Source organism: Ambystoma mexicanum, chromosome 6q (assembly GCF_040938575.1).
Source record: "Ambystoma mexicanum isolate Mex_15411 chromosome 6q, UKY_AmexF1_1, whole genome shotgun sequence".
Classification (NCBI taxonomy): domain Eukaryota; kingdom Metazoa; phylum Chordata; class Amphibia; order Caudata; family Ambystomatidae; genus Ambystoma; species Ambystoma mexicanum.
This window is the reverse complement of record NC_090937.1, coordinates 853,540,393-853,560,729: the sequence shown is the minus strand read 5'-3', so window position 1 is coordinate 853,560,729 and position 20,337 is coordinate 853,540,393. Positions and strand designations below refer to the sequence as shown.

The window sequence follows — 20,337 nt, the reverse complement described above, 5'->3', positions numbered from 1 at the left end:
TCTTTGAGAGGGACCAAAGTGAATTCTTGACGTGCGCAGAAAGCAGACAAAACGATAAATGTAAAAATGTACAAAGTTTATTAAAATTACATATTAATCTTTTACCTGAAGTGCATATTTTCTTTACAAATATACATGCAACTAAATCACCTTATATAAACATTAAAAGAGCGGCAGTTTGCCATTTCAGGTGGCAAAAGTGTATGGTGCCTAATGTAACAGGTTAGTGAAAGCAAACATCAACAGAGAGTCCTGCAGGCATGGTGCCTTTCCTGGGCTGCCTCCGCATTGCTGCCTGCTGGCTTCCATGGCCGCACGGACATCTTCTGCCCGAGGAAGTGAGCCGGCAACATAGTGGGATCACCCCATTCAAGGTATCATTGCTGTAAAATCATGGTGTTTTGCTATAAAAAAAAATACAACCTGAACTGTTTGGTTATCTAGCAGGGTATTCCTCCCCACTCTATAAAAGTTATTTTGGCATTTCTTCTTGGGAACATGTATAAAGTGTTCTTGTTAATTGTTTCCCCACTCGATTCTGAATCCAACGCTTGAAATGGCTGGAAATGGGTTGCACCTGAACCTTATTAGGCCATTAAGAATATATAGATATATATTTTTTTTCCTGGTTTGTAGCAGGTGTCACTCATGTGCCATATTAAGTATGCAGGTCTGTTTCCTGTGGATGCCAACAATGCCAGGTAAAAAGAAAAGGCCGGCGGTTTCTATATGAATTCCATCAATTAAATATTAGCTTTTCGTGTTGAAGCTTTGAGGTGTTCTCACCGGGGTCCTGTGGACAAACATTTACAGAGTTTCTCTCCGAGAGTGGCGCGCTGACCTTTGGCACTTGCCGCTAGGAACTGTTATCTCGCCAGCACAAATGCAAAGATCTCTCCGTCTGCCGCGAGTGGGGTCATCTGAGTGTTGCTTTGGGTACATTCCCCGGGGTATGAGAGATGGCTCCGGCCTTCAAAGGGCGCCAATCTCGGCTTCACACATCTTTACGTTTGAGTGGGAGCTGCCAACGCCCTCTGGACCGTTCCACAACACTGGTGCCCCTGCAAAGGGGAAGCTGGGCTCAAGTCACCGGCGCAGCACTCCAAGCGCTCCCCCCACCCCACTCTGTGACCCCACTTGAAGGAGCCAGGGGCGCCTTTGATGTGCCGGCGAGCTGCGCAGTCAGAAAAGGCCCGGAAGGGCTGCGGATGGCTGCACGTGCAGACGGCGTGGAGAGCACCCTTGCGTGGGCAAAGCAGTCGTGAAACCTTCACAGGGGCAGTGCTGGTGCTTTCTTCTTCCATCCTTTGTCTGGGACGCGCATCTGAACGGGGAAAAAAAAGGAAAGACGTAAACAAAAGCTCTGAGTGAAACTGTGTATTTCTGTTTATTGTTACAAGTGAGCAGGTGCTTCTGGGTCACATTCCGCGCTAGTTTCCGAAGACCCCACACACTCGGAGCAACTAAAGCATTACACTCGCTGCCTTTCATGTGCTTCTGAGGGCAGGTTGCAAAGAGCAGTGACGCGCAGGGCTTGCCACTGACCTGCAGCGCCCGGACACGGAGTTACATACCGCCCAGGTATTTGTCTAAGGGTTTCCTTTGCTGTGCCACATGACACCGTGCTTGCTGCTTTCCAGGAGCTGCCCACCACTGGGCAAAGCTGCTGGACCGGACGATGCAGTCTCATGTTTGGTATCATTTGCACTGGTGGAGCAAGTTCAATATGCTGTGGGCGATTAAGTAGCCAGGTGCGGTCTGCTAACGTGATAAGGCTGCTCTGTGGCCATTGAAAAGAGATACACGGCAAGGGGGCTGTTTGAACATGGGGACCAGGCAAAGCATTTCACACAGGTGCTTAATCAGACTGGGCCACACTGGCGATTCTATTCTAATGACCACATTAGGGATTCTGATATGCCACGCATGGAGCACAATTGCTTGATTGAGCTACACATTGGTGAAGTTGCAATGGTTAACCAGTGGTCGAAGTGGGCAGGAGCGCTTAGAAAGGGGATTGGAAAGGGGAGGGCGGGTAAAGCTGAATGCTGCGGGGGACAACGAATAGAGTTAATGGGGGCCGTTTAAAATGCATTTAGCATTTTCTTTCTCTGTGTTTCTTTCAGCCTTTACATATTGGCGCGGGGGTGGAATGGAGGAAAGGCGGGACCCAGGTATGGGGTTTGCATTGCATGTGGGAGGGGGCGTGGAAATCGGATTTAGGGGGGGGGCAACAAGGAACATAGTTCCACCACTTCTTCCCGTACACTTTGAAAAGTGGGGTTAACTTGATAGCAGAGGTATAACTCAACACTCACATTCCCCAATAAATAGTTGATTGTGTTTAGCATTTCACTAGAATGAAAGAAGCTGCATAGAAATATCCCAATTAGACCTGTTCACTGAAATGTCTAAGATCACCTATTCGTCACATAAAGCGCCACCTTTTTTGAAATCTTTCCTAAGCATTTTCTGCTATCAGACATTTTATCTTTAGTTGTCTAACTATTGTTATTGATAATACTTCTCACAGGGGTCTTCATTCAACAGCGATTGTCCACTGGTTTAAAATGGCCGAATTGTCCGTGAAAGAAATCGAGCTCCACTGCAAGCAACGCTATTTTCCGTGCCTGTGAGCTGATAATTTAACAGACATTTCATTAAAGGAAGAGTGCAAAAAAGGGAGACTCGAGTGGTGCTTGTAGCGCCACCGGGAATCTTGTTAAATCAGGACCCTTGCTGGAGAGGAGCTGGAAGGGAAGATGTGCCTTGTTGAGTCACTTACTTGAGGTGGGAGTTGGACAACTAGCCATGGGCGAAAGGAATCCCAATTTACAAAAGCCATAGCGTGCAGAGGCTGGTGTGTATGGACACGTGAACCCGACCTTAGTGTAGGAAAAAGCAGGGTTATTGATAGCTCTGGACAATGTCGGTACTGTTGGGTTTCGAGGCTAGCTAGCCTTTTGGTTGTAGCCCCTCAGCTTCTATCGGGCTAAAACCAAAAGACCCGGGACTACGTCCCCTCCCCCCTAGCGACACCTCAGGGAAAAAGTGTCACAAAGAAATACGAACGAGTAACTCGTGTGCAATACACATGTAATGTTACAGGTTTTACAATATCTACAACTGCAGGATTGCAGCTGCCGAGACGCAGGGGCATTTCAGTGGGCCTCACCGGGGGAGGCTGGTGGGATGACGGACATAATCATGTCTGAGGTTGAGACCAAACACCTAGGACCAATAGCTAAGTTCTGAGAGTTCTCATGCATGGTCAAGGCACATATAGCCAATTGTTTTCCAGTTTAACTAGTAAATAGAGCTCAGTGGGTTGAGCACATGCTGCTGCAATCTGTCTGTGAGCTGTAGGTCGCAGGTTCGGAGCCCGGCAAGGCTAACTCAGCCTTTCATCATTCCGAGGTCGATAAAAGAGTGACAACTTCGGTTGGGCGATATTGTATGCAAATAGGTTTTCTGTAAAGCGCTTTGGCGAAAGCGCAATTTAAATAACACATCATCATCAATTACATATGGTATGATATATGGTAGTTTATTTATGTAGCACATATACATGTGTTTCAAAGCGCTCCAAGGCAAGGGAGGGAACAAGGGGAAGATACAATGACATTCTTTCAGGCCATGAACAGTAAGGATGTGAAATTAGCCACCTCACGTAAGAATGATTGAGTCCCACCAAGCCTTGCGCAAAGCCATCAAAACCAAGCTTTTTGTATGAAATGCACCTTACATCATTATGAATCTGTATAATTCATTTCATGCATCTTGTGTATCTTTGCCTGTATCTGTGCAACCAAGAGACCTCTGGTCACCTGTATATTCTCTTAATCATAAGTCCAACAACTTCTTGTAACAGCGCCTCGATGCCCTTTGGGCTGCAAGTGCGCTATACAAATGCAAATAAATAAATAAATAAATATCGTACTCGGCCTGACGACATTTCAAAATGTGCAAGAGTTAAGACATAGATAAGTGGGAAGGAAATGGAAACACAGGCGACTACCATACTAGGCCTGACGACATTTCTTGTAGAACCGGAGAAAACAAAAGGTGAGGGAGAGGGGTGCAGAACGGGAGGGGAGGAACAAAACAAGCGACTATCGTACTAGGCCTGACGACATTTCAAATAGTGTTGGGGGGGGTGGGGACAAGCAAGGAGAGGGGGAGGAGACAGCCGAGGTTGCTATCATACTAGGTCCAGGGACAATTCTGATAGAATAAGTGCATAGAAGAAAGTAAGGTGAGGAGATAGGAAAAGGGAGAAAGGGAGAGGAGGAGAGAACAGAGTATAAAGGAATAATAGCGGAACACCACTTCTTTTCTACAAAGATTACTAGTAAGCTAGTTGAGAAATCTGGGGATTCGGCCGGGGAGCTTAAAGTGGTCTGGAAACGTGTTCAGGTCATCAAATTCGGAAAGAGTTGGACTTACTAGAACATATGCCCAAGTGGTGTCCCACAGTAATCCAGCTCGGGGTCAGGCCTCCGTCAGTACCTGAAGAAAGACATCCCTATAAGCACAGGGCACCAACACTCATTCCATATCTGAGGAGTGGCCACTAACACCCAGACCACCCTCGTACAAATCATCCATTTGACTCGGAGAAACCCCATCTATCAATTCATGACTAGGAATAAGAAGGAAGCTCTGTGTCATTGTCAGCGTGTCCTGCCGCTTGGTAGGCACGTGGAACTATTTTTTCTGAATGGTCTTCAGATGTAGTTGTGTTCCATTTGGGAACTTCAGGGGGCTTGGGTGGCAACCGCAGAACCACAATAATCGTTAGGTTTTGGCAGTATAAAGTTTCAGTGGTGTGCCATAATAAGTTGCCCTCTAAAAATCTCTGGCATATGAGAAGTACTTGCTTACGTTAATGGATTTCCACACGACATGCTGCCAGACAACTATTCGATTATAACAGGCGGGAATGGCAAATCTGTTCTGTGCATCCGCTCTGCTTGAAGTGCAAAACATGTAAATTCCTCCCGCTTTGCATGCCTTGGGACTCAATGGTTTCAGGCCAACATGATAATGATATGCTAGCAGAAAATCATTTGGTTTTGACAGACAGGCGGAGCAGGTATGGGAGGTGGACATGGTCACCTCATTCTGTGCCTCCACTCCACCTATCAAAACCAGGAAAATCCCCTGCGGGGGTAGAGCAGGTCTTAAAATGGGTGTACCCTGTTTACTCCTATATTAACACTTGTTTAACCACTCTGGGTGATTCGAAAAAGACTCTCAACCTGTTTTTCTATTAATAATGACAAAAAATACTTTTCAAATTGATGTCGGAGCAAATTTTCAAAAGATGTCCAGTAATTGTAGGAGAATGGAATGGACTGGCTGATGGTTCGTGATGGGAGGTTATGGTTGAAGTCTTATTCTATTTTCCCCTCTACTGTTGATAGGCTTTTTTAATCACTTTCATAGTGTATAATGTGCAAACATGAACAAACTAAAACCACAAAAAAAATGGGAATAGGGAGGGCTATAATGTCTTCAAAGTGCACACACACTCCTACACAACGACAAGCTGTACGTAACTCGTTCAGTGAGGTGGCCTTGCACCCTTGACTAGCCAGGGAAATAGGTACAGTGGTAGTGCCTACTCTGTCATTAATTGATATGAAAGCAAATTGAGTCTAAACTGAGGGAATTAATATTTAACAGAAATGGTACATAAAAAGTAATTCTGCATAATATGTAGAATATACCATTTTCTTGGGCAACATACCAGCGCCATAAAACCAGCATAAACAAAACTAAAGTTCCTTTGAAGAGAGCTGTATGCTAATGCCAGTAGCACTTCATACAGCTCAAAACATACTGGCTGCTGTGCCATGGGGTTATGGGCCCAACATATGATTCGTTGTCAGTAAGAAACTTTTGTTCCAAGTGGTGTTCCTATTGAGCAGTGTTCAATGGAGGCAATTTGTTTGAAATGGTTGTAGCAATGGGAGGAAAAGCACAACTTACCTGCTCCGCTTTTTTTGATACATGGAATGGGAATTCATCCATAGTACATCTAAGTTTTATATTTCTTTAGGCCATCTTCAAGGAAGTAACACAGTCTTTAACTGAATATGCTTCTCGACTGGGAAGACTAGGCGTAATATGTTCTCACCAAGGGCGACTAATAGTAAGCGGGCAGCAGCATTTCAGAGTCTCTGTCATTTCATAATTTCTTATTCAGGCAGGCCTAGATAGTCCCAATTGGCATAGGTAGGCCTGTACCGGGGCCAGATTAGCCTGAGTTTGGTATGGTTGGGCCAGGTAGGGAAACACTTATTCTGTAAAACATTAGTTTCACCATGTGTGTGAAATGATGTCTATATTACAAATCGTTGTCCCTGTTTAGTCCTACATTGCTAGTAGTGGCCAAATTGGGTGGGTTAGCTGCCCACTGCTGATCGCCAGAAGAACCTGGTATCCAGGGTGGGCGCATCTAACCAGGGGTGGACTGGCCTATAGGGAACTCTGGAGATTTCCCGGGGGGCATCTACACCCTGGGCCTCTTTTGTGTGGTATTTCCAAATTTTCTCATAGGAAAAGCATTGTTCTTGCTGAAATTGTGTCATATGGGGCCACTTTGAACATTATTTCCAGGGCCTCTTTTGGTCCCCAGTAATTATTTCCAGGGCCTCTTTTAGTTCCCAGTCCACCCCTGCACCTACCAATAGGGACTTGGTTGCGGTGCATTTAAGAGAGATCTGTCCCATCTGCTTGTCAAGGCAAGCATAAGGTGCTTAAATCAATTGGCAGCATTGATTGGATAAGGGGAGGTTACTTCTAGCACAACCTGAGTATCATTGGCATAGCTAAAAAAGTTAAAGCTAAAGGAATGGCTCGCGCAGGCAGCAGTGAAGCTACGCAGGAAAGAAATAGCATTGATGGGGTATGCCCTGAGGAGATCTGCATTTTACTTGCATCGGGCCGGTGGAGTAAGAGGGCATAGGGATCCTTTGCTGGCGATGGGAGAGAAATGTATCTCGCTAACGTTAGAGCTATACGATTTTTCATGTATGAGTTTTTAAGATATGGAACTAAAATGTGGACGCCCAAACTCCAAATGAACTGGTTTAGGTTTGGGGGCAGGGGATTGGGGGGTGGGGTCTGGCTATGCTAATTTATGTTTCCTGGTATTGCCTAGGAATTGATCAGGAGAGAGGTGGACAGCAGGGGACCACAACCGAAAATATTGACTTAGTGATACTCAAGGAATCTCTTATAGATGCAAATGACGCGGATGCCTCCTAGTTTGAGCCAGTCGGCATGCAAGCGTACGTGTCATGGGTTTGCCAGATTATACTGATGTATTCTACGGGAGTTCAATTAGAAGCTTACAGAGTAGGGAAGGAGAATGAGCGTGGAGATGTTGGCCCACAAATATGTATGTGGGACTTCTATTAAAATATAGCTACACGGACCTCTGGTATTACCATGACAACGTGACCTAAACCTCCCTGAAATATATGGGGTATCCGTACGAACAGAATTTCTTCAATCATGTCTTGGTCTGCGGGGTAGTTGAGGTTGTTGGGCCCCGGGAAGGTACATCTTGGCCATGTGTGTTTCAGAGACACACCGCTTTCATCAACTGTGTCAAGAAACTTTTTCTCAGTCCAGAGGATGAAAGGAGGGCTATTCTTTGCTATTACCGCTATTTAGGTTGCAAAATGTAGACACCCATCTGAATTGGGTCATTGGGGTGTTTGGTAGCACTATGCACTTTCTTTCAGAGGCTGTTTTGATAAACTGCTGATTGCTTAGCAAATTGCAATGTATGGTATTAAATTACTGCAATTCTGGGCACTACATGAGCTCATTTATAAGAGACTTTGTGTATAGTGACTGGTTAAATGACATGTAATATAAATGTTGAACCGCTGCAGTGCTATCTATAAAAGGCGGGTTTGAGCTCTTCCACACTGATTCACATTAAAGCTCTTGCACTATGTATATTTGAATAAAGAGGCGTTCCTAGGGGGGCCTGAGGGGGCTATAGCCCCGGGTCTTTTGGTTGTAGCACTGGATTGAACCTCAGGGACTACAGCCAAAAGGCTGAAGAAATTGTGAAGAGTATGCTGTGGAATTAGTTGTTTTGCTTTAAACAACGTAATCTATTCGACCAATCACGGCACTATTATTTAAGTGTGCTATTGTGACTTAGATTTGAAATAGTCATTGTTTTGGTTGTGAACGGGATGGTTGATAATTAATAAGCAGATCATTCCAACAGTCAAAGAACATAACTATGCTTTGGTGCAGGCCTCTGGGCACCACAGGCGCCATGGGGTTCTGTACAGTTGTCTTCATGTGTATGTGGACTACATGTATCACAGCTTGCACCCATTGACGCCTCATACTGTTGGAGCCCATTGTATGCTATAGTCGCCAGCAGCTTCCCCCTCCATCCTCCCCCACAGGCGCAGAGCTTTAGTGCCTGGCGGCCTCTACAACACCAAAAATGTACTTCAAGTGTCACCCGGGGTCACATTTGTGTGCAAAGGTTTTCCATGGTGATGGCTATTTTCCCAGAACTCCTCTTCTGGTGAGATATCTATAAGTCCCTGGAATCCTGTGGGAATATGTGCATAGGGGGTGCCGCAGTGACAGTTTTCTGGCAACGTAAATAGTGATGGGTGCACCATGTAGAGGTCGTCTTGCGATGCGTCTCTCGCCCCTATGCTTCTCCTTTCAATGCCTGTGCCTTTTTGACACAGTATTCGTTTTTTTTAAACCCCTTCTAGTAATATCACCATGGGCATCCCATCATGCAATGCCACTTCCTGTGGTGCCTTGAGAGGATGAAAGGGCGCATGATTTGAGAGGATGAAAGGGCGCATGATTTCACCCTTCCCATCATGCAATGCCACTTCCGGTGATGTCTTGAGAGGATGAAATGGCGCATGATTTCTCTCTTCCCATCATGCAGTGCCACTTCCTGTGATGCCATGAGAGGATGAAAGGGCGCATGATTTCACTCTTCCCATCATGCAAAGCCACTTCCTGTGATGCCTTGAGAGGATGAAAGGGCGCATGATTTCTCTCTTCCCATCATGCAGTGCCACTTCCTGTGATGCCATGAGAGGATGAAAGGGCGCATGATTTCACTCTTCCCATCATGCAGTGCCACTTCCTGTGATGCCATGAGAGGATGACAGGGCGCATGATTTCACTCTTCCCATCATGCAGTGCCACTTCCTGTGATGCCTTGAGAGGATGAAAGGGCGCATGATTTCACTCTTCCCATCATGCAAAGCCACCTCCTCTGATGCCTTGAGAGGATGAAAGGGCGCATGATTTCATTCTTCCCATCATCAAAGCCACCTCCTGTGATGCCATGAGAGGATGAAAGGGCGCATGATTTCACTCTTCCCATCATGCAGTGCCACTTCCTGTGATGCCATGAGAGGATGACAGGGCGCATGATTTCACTCTTCCCATCATGCAGTGCCACTTCCTGTGGTGCCTTGAGAGGATGAAAGGGCGCATGATTTCACTCTTCCCATCATGCAGTGCCACTTCCTCTGATGCCTTGAGAGGATGAAAGGGCGCATGATTTCATTCTTCCCATCATCAAAGCCACTTCCTGTGATGCCTTGAGAGGATGAAAGGGCGCATGATTTCACTCTTCCCATCATGCAAAGCCACTTCCTGTGATGCCATGAGAGGATGAAAGGGCGCATGATTTCACTCTTCCCATCATGCAGTGCCACTTCCTGTGATGCCTTGAGAGGATGAAAGGGCGCATGATTTCACTCTTCCCATCATGCAAAGCCACTTCCTGTGATGCCTTGAGAGGATGAAAGGGCGCATGATTTCACTCTTCCCATCATGCAAAGCCACTTCCTGTGATGCCTTGAGAGGATGAAAGGGCGCATGATTTCACTCTTCCCATCATGCAAAGCCACTTCCTGTGATGCCATGAGAGGATGAAAGGGCGCATGATTTCACTCTTCCCATCATGCAAAGCCACTTCCTGTGATGCCTTGAGAGGATGAAAGGGCGCATGATTTCACTCTTCCCATCATGCAAAGCCACTTCCTGTGATGCCTTGAGAGGATGAAAGGGCACATGATTTCACTCTTCCCATCATGCAGTGCTACTTCCTCTGATGCTTTGAGAGGATGAAAGGGCACATGATTTCACTTTTCCCATCTCTGTGATTTTTGCCCAAGGATGCAAATCCTCTATGCCAAACCCAGTGTTTAGAAATGCTAACTGTATGAGTACAGCCGTGGGACATCCTATGTACTGTTGCTTTACATAATGCCTGCATCGTGAAACTGCTCAATAGATGTGGAATGAGTGTTCCCTGCATTTTAGGCCTTGATTTACCCCAATTCCCCCCGCCCTTCAACCCCATGCCCGCGAACATCAAAATCCATGTCGTTTTCAGGGGATGAGCAATGGATGCATTAGAGAACATTTTGTGTACACTGAATTTCAGTGAAGATATTTTGTATATTTTTGGGGGGGAAATTCACCTGGACTTTGCAGTTGATTTTGCTTGCGAGCTGGCTCCATGTCATGGAAAGAAGAAGCACAGGAAACCAAGAGTGCAGCTGTTACTTTCCGTGATCTCTCCTTCCCTTCCTATTTACTTTGCCTCCAGATTTCCCCCACAAACATGGACTACTGCTCTGCATTAGAGTGCAATGCAGAGAGTGTCTGTTCTTTTTTCTACTCAGCATATAACATACTTTAACTGATACGTGAAAAATTGTCACTCTAGGCTTTTCCTGACATTAAATAACTGAGCGTGAGTGCAAGGGGCATATTGTTCAAGTTGCAACTGGCGAGGATTGTCAGTGAAAGGACCCCTTGAAAACTGCAAAAATCTGACATTGGAGGACCATGGATTTCATGGGGAGTTGGGATCCTACATTTGGTGGTGATTGCGCGCCAATGTCGGCATTTGGAAGGCTTTTGGAGATTGAAGGAGACTTTGGTGAGTTCAGGGACACTTATTTGGCCTGTGCTTAGCTGTAGAAAGTTCCCATTGTATGTATAGGAAGCTCGTGTTAACTGCCTGGTGCATTATTCAGTGTCTTTATGAAGGGAAGGGATCATTTCTGTGTGGATCAGTGACTTAGTAAAAGGCATCTGCAGAGTGGGCCTTGCACTACATAGGGTACATGGGGGCCCCTATTCTGGCACACCACAATCTGCCAGTGTACCTAGCAAAGCAACGATCTCCTTGTTTCCAACATAGAGCACTTTGTGGACATGCTTGAGACCCCAGGAAGGGGAGTTCTAACACTTTGCATCTGAGCTAGGGGTTCAGAGAGGCTGTCACAAATCCCATGAATGACCCTTGACAGCTCCTGGATAGGCCAACACATCTCTCATTGGAGCTAACGGCAAAGGCCGAGTTAAGATTATGCACCCACCCTGCAGGGGGTGATGGAGGAGCAGAACACACAGTGTGCTTCCTCACTGGCCATAAACTGGGCTCCACTCCTTCTAGAGTGGAATCAGGGAGGGGCTCAAGACTAGGCGTGGCAATGGAAGGGCTTTCTGTCAGTAGCATCTTCATGTCCAAGCCAGTCAAGAAGCCTTGCCACCATGAGCGCAGCCTGTTTTGGGATTTTGTAGCAGGGTAGCATCACCCCACAACACCAGAGATGAGGAGTGAGCAATGAAGGGCAGACTAGTGTTTTGGGAATATGTGACTTATAGGTCTGTTACTACTAACTTGTTCTTCCATTAGATGGGAGTTACAGGGCGAGGAGGAATCATTCCCATAAGGGAAGGCAGCTGCAATCATTATCCTCCACGCACGCAGGCCAGAGCGTGTGTGACGGGCGTGCTCGTCCATAAGGACATTTAGACTTGTCAACAAGTGCAGAGGGGCCTGGGCTGTGCTCTGCACAGAGTATGGGAACAGATAGACGGTTGTAGGTCACTTGGATGTTAATGTAATGCCTCAGGGTCACCCAGAAGCCACTGCTTGGGAAGCCTGCTTCACTTAGGAACAGGGCAACACTGGGACCACCTGCAAGTAAACTCTTGTTTGGTCTCAATGATTAGATGCATTTCCCTTTGCAGATGGACTGAGTAGGCTCTAGCCCCGCTGTGCATTGTAAAAAGACATTGGCAGGGACCGTGGCCGACACAACCCTAAACCTAACCTAGAGTGTGCTGCTGCTGCTGCCGCTGGTGATCGTGGCCGGCTGCTAGTCCATTTTTCATTAAGGTTAACACCTGCGGACATTTTCCGGATGCAGCATCCAGGAAGGCCCATTTATCCATCTCGCCCTTTGTAAAACTCTTGTTCCTTAGGGGTATAAAACCACGCAAAACTGAGAAGTTTACGGGTGGAAGGACAGAATGTCTGATTTCACCAAATCCACTTCACCCCAAGGAGAAATCTTCAAATGTGTCTTTCTTCAATTTTTGTTTTGTTTATTATGCGGGGGGAGACCCGCGTCCCCCACTTCTCCCTACCTTATCCTATCCCCTTCCCGCACCCCCATCTATGTTTTAAAATGTACCTACTTACCTAATGAATTCAAAGCAAAACAAAATTGAGGATGTCTGAGTATGTTAAACTGGATTTGGTGAAATCTACGGTATCAGGTAGTACAGATACACTGGTGCAATGTGCAATAAGCACTAGGGCAAAATGTCCTTAGTGCAAACATATTCTTCCAATGCATTTTTGCACCAGATCAATGTCTACCCTAGTCCGAGTGCTTTGCCCTGGTGCAAAAATGGATTGGAAAAATACGATTAGCTTGAGTGCTAATTGCACTTGCGCGGATGCAAAGTTTCTTTAAGCTGACCCCAGAGCTTTGTGGCACAATTAGTTTTGTGGCTACATATATGTGCCATACACATGATCATTCCTACATGATATTCCTATATGAGTTAACTTTCGCCCTGTGTCTCTCCTTCTGCACTACTTTAAAGTGCTCAAAAGGGTTATGTTCAATTGTCTTAACAATGTCTTAGACATCCACAACCTTCAAGACCCCCTACAAGCAGGTTTCGGCTCCTCTCACTCCATGTAAACTGGTCTCATGAATGTATCCAACTTTATCATCTATGCTAAGCACTCCAACCTATCCTAATTCTCTGTGACGTGTCTGCTGCCTTTCACACCGTCGAACACTCTGATCTCCTTAATACTCTCTTGCTTCTTGGAATTTGCAATAAAGCCCTTGCCTGGATTTAATCCTACCTTGCACCTCGCCAATCCTCTGTCTCTAGGAGCAACACAATCTTTCAACTCACTCCTCTAACTCTTGTTGTTCGACAAGGCTCTGTCTAGGGTCCACTCCTCTTTACACTCTACACCTCTGCTCTTGGAACACTAATCTTCTCCTTTCGGTTCCTGTAACTACTCTTCGTGGATGACACCCAATTCTTCTTCTCTTTCTCTGAACTCTCTTCTGATTCCTCTATCAAACTGTCTCTCTGCTGTTAAATATTGCATGGCTTTGCACTCTCTGAAGTTAAACTCTACCAAAACAAAGGTGCTCTTTCTCCCTGACAAAAGCCCTCTCTCATCTCTTCCTCTGCCAATCCAGTTCTCACCTGACACTCTCCCCATCTCTTCTACAGCTTGAAACCATGGCATCATATATGACCCTTGTCACACCTTCTCTACTTTCATCTTCAAAACTGGAACAGCAGCTCACCTCAACCTCCTCAATATAAGGAAATCGGGCACCTCCTTCCTCTCAACACTGCCAAGCATCACTCAACCTCTCCTGTCTTCTCTAAATTGGATTACTGTGCAAGCATTCTCTGCGCCATTTACTTCCCTCCACAACCTGCTCAGAATGTCCCTCAAACTCACCCTATTGTAAGAAAATCACTGCTTGTTATCAAATCTGATTTCTTATCTGTTGTACGTTCTTTTGTGATCAAACGAGCATTGTTCGTCCTGTATATATAAATAAATAAAATAGGCCTAGTCCACATTTATTCACTTTGATTTAAAAAAAAACGTGTTCCCAATCAAAAAGCACATCTGTACATCACAAAATCTGTGGTCGAAGTGTATGAAAACAAGTAGTGGCACTATGTTACCTGCTGGCCTGCCCCCGAGCCCCACAAACCCTATGGACACGCCTCCTCCAACACAAAATACAACCCCCCAACCAAATGCGCCGTTTAGTGCAATGCACTGAAATGCAAGTTTTAACATCTTCCTACACTACACTTAGTATAGGAACAGTGAAAATAAATTAATTTTAAAAAGTAGAGGAGCACAGTTCCCAACCACTTAGTACTGCTCACTTTAACTACTGCACAAAACACTATGGAGACATCAGCCAGGGTAGCCATGCTTCTTTAAAACACATACCGAAGGAGTTGGCTCAGCAGCCATGGGCCCATCTACATGTATGTGGGGTGATTTTGGGGCATTAGGGCACGGCCCATCCATCTACTGGTGTTACAACTTGCGGCTGGTGAGGAGGACAGAGTATTGAGTACAGAGGGTGAACCGGGAACAGCAAGCGGTCCGGGAAATGTATTTTGATGTGGCCCCATAGTAAAACACACGAGGGAATGTAGCAAGCAAGCTCAACCCATCTATGTAGGATTTGGGGAGTTATCCGCTCAAGAACATTTGAAACAAGCATTGACAATGCCTATAGTTGGGGCTTCGTGTAGGCATGGCAAAGGCACATGGCAGGTACTGCAGTAGTGGTATTAACTCCCCATTGATGCTAAAAGGTGAGAGTACCTGGGCATATAGTGGCAGTGCCAGGCAAATGCCTAATACTTATACACAAGCCAAACAGGTTTGTCTTGCCAATGCTTGAGAAGGACAGGCATAGAGCTTATAAATTGAGTGGCTTAAGGAAGACCTGGTTAGGAGATTTTGATTACACCAGTAGCGTGTTTACAGCGTCAATTAAGTTGTTAACTCTTCATTTTTAATAAACACTGGCATGCACTTCAAATGTAAAGTTTGATTGTAAGGCTTGATTAAAGCGAGCTCAAAGAGTTCCTATGTGGCAGTGTTTTGAGCGGGGAGGGGCAGCAACTGGGTGTGAATTGCCATAGGGATTAGCATGGCCATGTGCAATCAATGGATGGGCAAACAAACAACACCTACAAGCATTGTGTCCCTCCTCATATGCTATTGCTCACTATCTGCACTTTAATGCAATAGTTTTGTCTTATCGGTTGCGCAACAGTCATCTAACAGATCAAATTAATAATGGGTCCAAATGGTTAAATTTAAAGCACATTTCCCCTTATGTAGAGATTAAAAAGTATTTAGAAACAGCACACAAAAACTGGCAAACATGTGTTAAGAGTGTGGAAAAACATAATGGAAGCTTCCTAACAATATATTTATGTCAAAAGGATAAGTGGATGCCCAGCCCCCGGAGGAGGTGCTAGAGGGACAGCCTGCATAGCTGGCCTCCGCTTTGCCCCGGGTACTCATCACCTCGCCTCGCCCGAGGGAGGAGGAAAGGGGCGTTCCCCTGGGCCGGCCAGAACCAGCTCTGGGCCCAGAGGGACCCTTTAAGGTCTGGGGCTGCAGAGACTCTTCCTCGTTGCAGCCCCGGACGAACTCCCGCCCACCCACAAGGTCAGGGGATGGATTACAGTGCAATATGTAGTAGGGATATAGTTTTAACAAAGAAGTGTCTTTGATGGTGAGTGTGTTTAATTTCTGCATGTAAGATGATTGTGTTGATTATGGTGTGCTAACAATTTTTCAGTATTTTTGTTGCTAATTTACTTTTTCTGTCACAGGTGGAGTTACAGGGGCGGTCCTAGCAAGGGAAGATGCTTTGTTGCGGTTCTGGCCGCAAGTGATAACCGATGCCATGCATGAGCCAGGTTCGGGGTTCGATGGGCACTGACCCCCTTACGGACAGTTGAGACTCCTTGTCAACTGAATACCATGGTCCTGGGTTTATTTGCTCCAGGCAAGGGTGTGGGAGCTTCTGCTTCGCAGTTGGCAACCAGAGACGGATGTACGCTATAACAAACTGAAGTAACACGGGTCACCTCAGGACAACAAAATACTGTTGAAAGCCTGGGAATCTGGAAAAGGCCACCAAAAAGGGGATGTAGGGCATTATGCTAAAGGAGGCTGGGTCCACCCCCATTTTGTTTGCTGACTCCAATAAAATGGGATCTTGTGGGTCTGAGGTAGGGGGGCCAAAGATGGGGATGGCCCTGTTATGGGGGATTAGTAGACATAGAAGGAGTGGGATGACTGGGAGAGAGGGTAAGGAGAGCAGAAACCAGGATACCCACGCAAAAGAAGCCCATTGGGAAATCTCCAGAGTTCCCTGTAGGCCACTCCACCACTGAGTAAAGCGCGTCACAAACCGACCCCGCTTCGCCAATGAGCTGGAGGGCTCCCTCTGTGAAACGGGAAGAACCCCGCCACTACAAGGGGAGCTGAAGCAACCCAGGCCCGGCTGCTGGCCCTGTTTATACAGCTCCCACAAATCACGGTAGGCCGGATGCAGGCCCACAGCCGCTGCTGCTTTTATGCGAGTAAACACTTGAAAAGAAATCTCTCCATTTCCCTCTCCTGGACAGGGTACCGTAAACATCCCACACAGAATTTGTAACTGACTGCATAAGGAGAGGGCAAGTTTCCATCCGCCTTAAGCTTTGTTTATGTCGGTTACAGGATAGCTCGGGTGGTTAACGCACCTGCTATTCGAAACGAGCATGCATGCCTAAACGCTCTTCTGAGGTACACCAATATTGGTAGTGTGGTGCGAATTGCCTGAGGCTTTACCTGTCTGGCGCCACCAATGATTTGTGAGCACATGCACATACAGTTAAGCACGGTTTACACACAAGGCATCTACCTCAGGGGAAGGGCACTCGTGAGTGCAGCGGCATACACCTCCTCAGGGAGCAGTTGTGCCTGTGAAGCCTCCGGCGGTGAGCAGCGTTTACTGAAAGGAGAAGAGGCAAAACACGCAGGTTACTTGAAGATGACAAGAGACGATATGCCTAAATTATTCACATTCCACGCAAACTTCACACGAGGCCCTCGCCACCCACCCACCCACCAGCCAACAAAGTCGCCCCCATTTGCATTGTATCTTCTGATCCTTTGTCTGGGGCTGGAACCTGCCACCCTTTGATGACTGATAGGAACTTTTCTCTCCATTCAGGGCGGACTAAGAAGAGGGGCCCTTCGCTCAGTCACTCGGGGCCGTCTTGGGTGTGACTGTGTTGCTGGTGGAAGGTAACGTCTACGCTACATTGCTGTACCTCGCCTAGTAACCGGTTTCTACGGAATCCAACTGCTGGGATGCGATTCGGGTGCAATCGTGCAGGTTGAAACAGGTTGCTTGTGTCCAATAACGTCTGTTCGCTTTCATCGGAAATCGATATTTGCCCAGTAGAATTCTCCCTTGTTTTCTCAGCTCCCCTTTAAAGGCCGGTGTCCGAAAAACCAAACCTCCGTTTCCATACCCGAGTGGAAACCCCGTGCGCGCGGTGGCCTGGATGCGCTGCTGTCCGCACTTGCAATCCCGGGCATTATCTGAAAGGACGCGCGGCTCGGGCACACAATGCGCCATTGAGATGCGCCCCGCGCGCAGGAGCCGCATCTGCAGGCCCTTTGAGCCGGCGTGTAAGGAAGGTATTCAGCTGTTGATTTGAACCCCCCGCCATTCACTTCTAATGGGGCAGATCAGTGGCCGCCATTGACATGGATTATGGCCTTAATTGAACTTCCACGGCCACAAACAAGTGCGGGTGTGGTAGCTCTGACCCGACCCCCCTGCCCTTTTTTTTCTGGAGTGTCCCCTCCCGCACGCACTCCCCTGGTATATGGTCATGCACGTCCATACATGCAGTGGCACAGAAGCAGCGAAGACCCCGCATTTCCAGACGGTTATCGAACTGTGTGTAATGACCGACATTGGATTTTAAAATGTTCTTATGTTGATGATGGGCGGGTGGGCGGGGGGGGGGGGGGTCTGGGCATGCGGTGGTGAGTGCTGTCGGTCGGGGGTAGCGAAGCAGTGGGTGTTGGGGAGGGTGGGTGGACAGGGTCGAGCTTGGAATCGTTTCTGTTGTGTGTCTCCAGCACAGCAGCCCTCCCGACTCGCGATAGAGGCAGCGCTCTCCCAACCAGCGCAGGTTCCCGTCCTCTCCTTATCTTGGGCTGGGCCCGAGCCTGCACCCCCCGCTGATTAACGTGGACAAGCGCTAAACGTCTAGCGGCTGCGCTGCGCAATTACGCAGGGTTGGCCGAGTTGACACTGCTTCACCTGACCCAGTTTTACGGAAAGTCTCGAGGAGTGAGCGAATGAATGACTGCGAGTGAGGTATGCCGAAGACACCATTGGGGGACACGCACACTCACTATTAATACGTCAGCCAGGGCGTCCTCGCAAGGCAGCAGAGGAATAGAAGCAGGTGCACTCGATCACATTATCAAGGCGTTTCCTGCAATGTATGTCTCTACCATAGCAATTTAAACTAACTTCTATGCGCTTTGTGTCATAGAGTGCTTACCTGTAGCCCAGTCCTTGCGCTGATAATCTTAGTCAACAAACGATCTGAGGCAGAGATGCACCGTAATGTGACCAGGATCACACAGTGGACAAGTTCATCGAAATAGGGCATGAACTGAAGCCAATGGGTTCCTCGTCCGTTTTTCCCCCGCAATGACCCTTCTGATCTACATACTTTAATCTCTCGAAAGTTACGTTCTAGTCTAGAAGCAATTGTTTATTCGCAACTCATCGTGCGCAAACATGCGCACACATATGAAAAACAGGCTTATGAGTTCTTGGCATTCAATAACTCTTGCTCCCCACCATTTAGCACTATTGTGAGTTTATATGGCAATCAATAACTTTCGAGTGACCGGCATTCAATAACTCTCGCACTCCAGCATATCACAGTTTAGGGAGTTCCTGGCACTCAACAACTCTCGCCCTACAGCATATCACAGTATAGGGAGTTGCCGGCATTCAATAACTCTCGCACTCCAGCATATCACGGTTTAGGGAGTTCCTGGCATTCAATAACTCTCGCACTCCAGCATATCACAGTACGGCGACTTCCTGGCATTCAATAATGCTCGCACTTCAGCATAGCACAGTATGGCGAGTTCCTGGAATTCAGTAACTGTCGCACTCCAGCATATCACAGTATAGGGAGTTCCTGGTATTCAATAACGGTCGCATTCCATCATATCACAGTGTAGGGAGTTGCCGGCATTCAATAACTCTCGCACTCCAGCATATCACAGTACGGCGACTTCCTGGCATTCAATAATGCTCGCACTTCAGCATATCACAGTATGGCGAGTTCCTGGCATTCAGTAACTGTCGCACTCCAGCATATCACAGTATAGGGAGTTCATGGCATTCAATAACTGTCGCATTCCATCATATCACAGTGTAGGGAGTTGCCGGCATTCAATAACTCTCGCACTCCAGCATATCACAGTACGGCGACTTCCTGGCATTCAATAACTCTCGCACTCCAGCATATCACAGTATAGCGACTCCCTGGCATTCAATAACTCTCGCACATATCACAGTATAGGGAGTCCCTGGCATCCCATAACTCTCGCACTCCAGCATATCACAGTGTAGGGAGTTCCTGCCATTCAATAACTCTCGCACTCCAGCATATCGCATTTTAAGGAGCCCCTGGCGTTCCATACATGTCACACTCCAGCATATCGCATTTTAGGGAGTCCTGGCGTTCCATACACGTCAGGCTCCAGCATATCGCATTCGCGATGGCCTTCAATAACACCAGCATATCGCAGTGCAGCCCTACCTGGTCTCTGTCCATTAACAAGCAACGCGCCCATCAGTATCCAGAACAATATGGCCAGCAGTTTCTGCCACTTCATGTTGGCGCAATGTCGGGATGAGCTGCAAGTGTAGCGCGGGAGCAAAGCGATCCCCAAACGCGGTGTCCCGGCGTAGTGAGCGGCCTGTGAGCGAGCTTCCAGGGGCAGGGTCCTGCGTGGTTAATGATCACCTCAGACAAGGTCACTCCCCCCTCTGTTCTGCGCTCTGTGCCTCCCTCCCTCTTCTCCCCTTCTGCTCCTTTCACCCGGACCCCTTCCCTCCCCGTTTCAGCCCCTCCCCTAATTTACATAGATAAATAAGGCCAGGAGGGGGGAGAGGCCTGAGAGCGGCCGATTCTGTCAATGATGTACAGGCCGGGAGACTTGAGAATAGCCCCGCGACTTCCCCTTTCAGGAGAAGATATGTAAAACAAGGCCGGTTGCTCCCCCATTTGCAACTGTGAAGCATTGCACCGCTGTGGGCTGCATTGGCCTGTGTGCAGGAGGCAGTGGGGCTGCCAGGAAGTGCTTGCTGCCTTTGTTCCCCC

General features: G+C 47.3%; 1 protein-coding gene across 1 annotated transcript; it reads right to left on the bottom strand.

Annotated features, from left to right (window-relative positions):
- Nucleotides 1-1,190: 1,190 nt before the first annotated feature.
- APELA (apelin receptor early endogenous ligand) lies at nt 1,191-19,983 on the bottom strand. Its single transcript, XM_069631379.1, has 3 exons — nt 19,774-19,983; nt 16,827-16,916; nt 1,191-1,324 (listed from the first exon to the last, which is right to left on the bottom strand). The coding sequence occupies exons 1-2, from the start codon at nt 19,847-19,849 to the stop codon at nt 16,828-16,830; spliced, it is 165 nt and encodes a 54-aa protein (XP_069487480.1). The 5' UTR covers nt 19,850-19,983; the 3' UTR covers nt 1,191-1,324; nt 16,827.
- Nucleotides 19,984-20,337: the final 354 nt, after the last annotated feature.

Bases quoted from the DNA above. Each gene is read 5' to 3' on its own strand.
- APELA (XM_069631379.1), bottom strand. From the start codon at position 19,849: ATGAAGTGGCAGAAACTGCTGGCCATATTGTTCTGGATACTGATGGGC. The intron at 16,917-19,773 runs GTAGGGCTGCAC...TTCTCCTTTCAG, and splicing joins TGTTAATGGACAGAGACCAG to TAAACGCTGCTCACCGCCGG.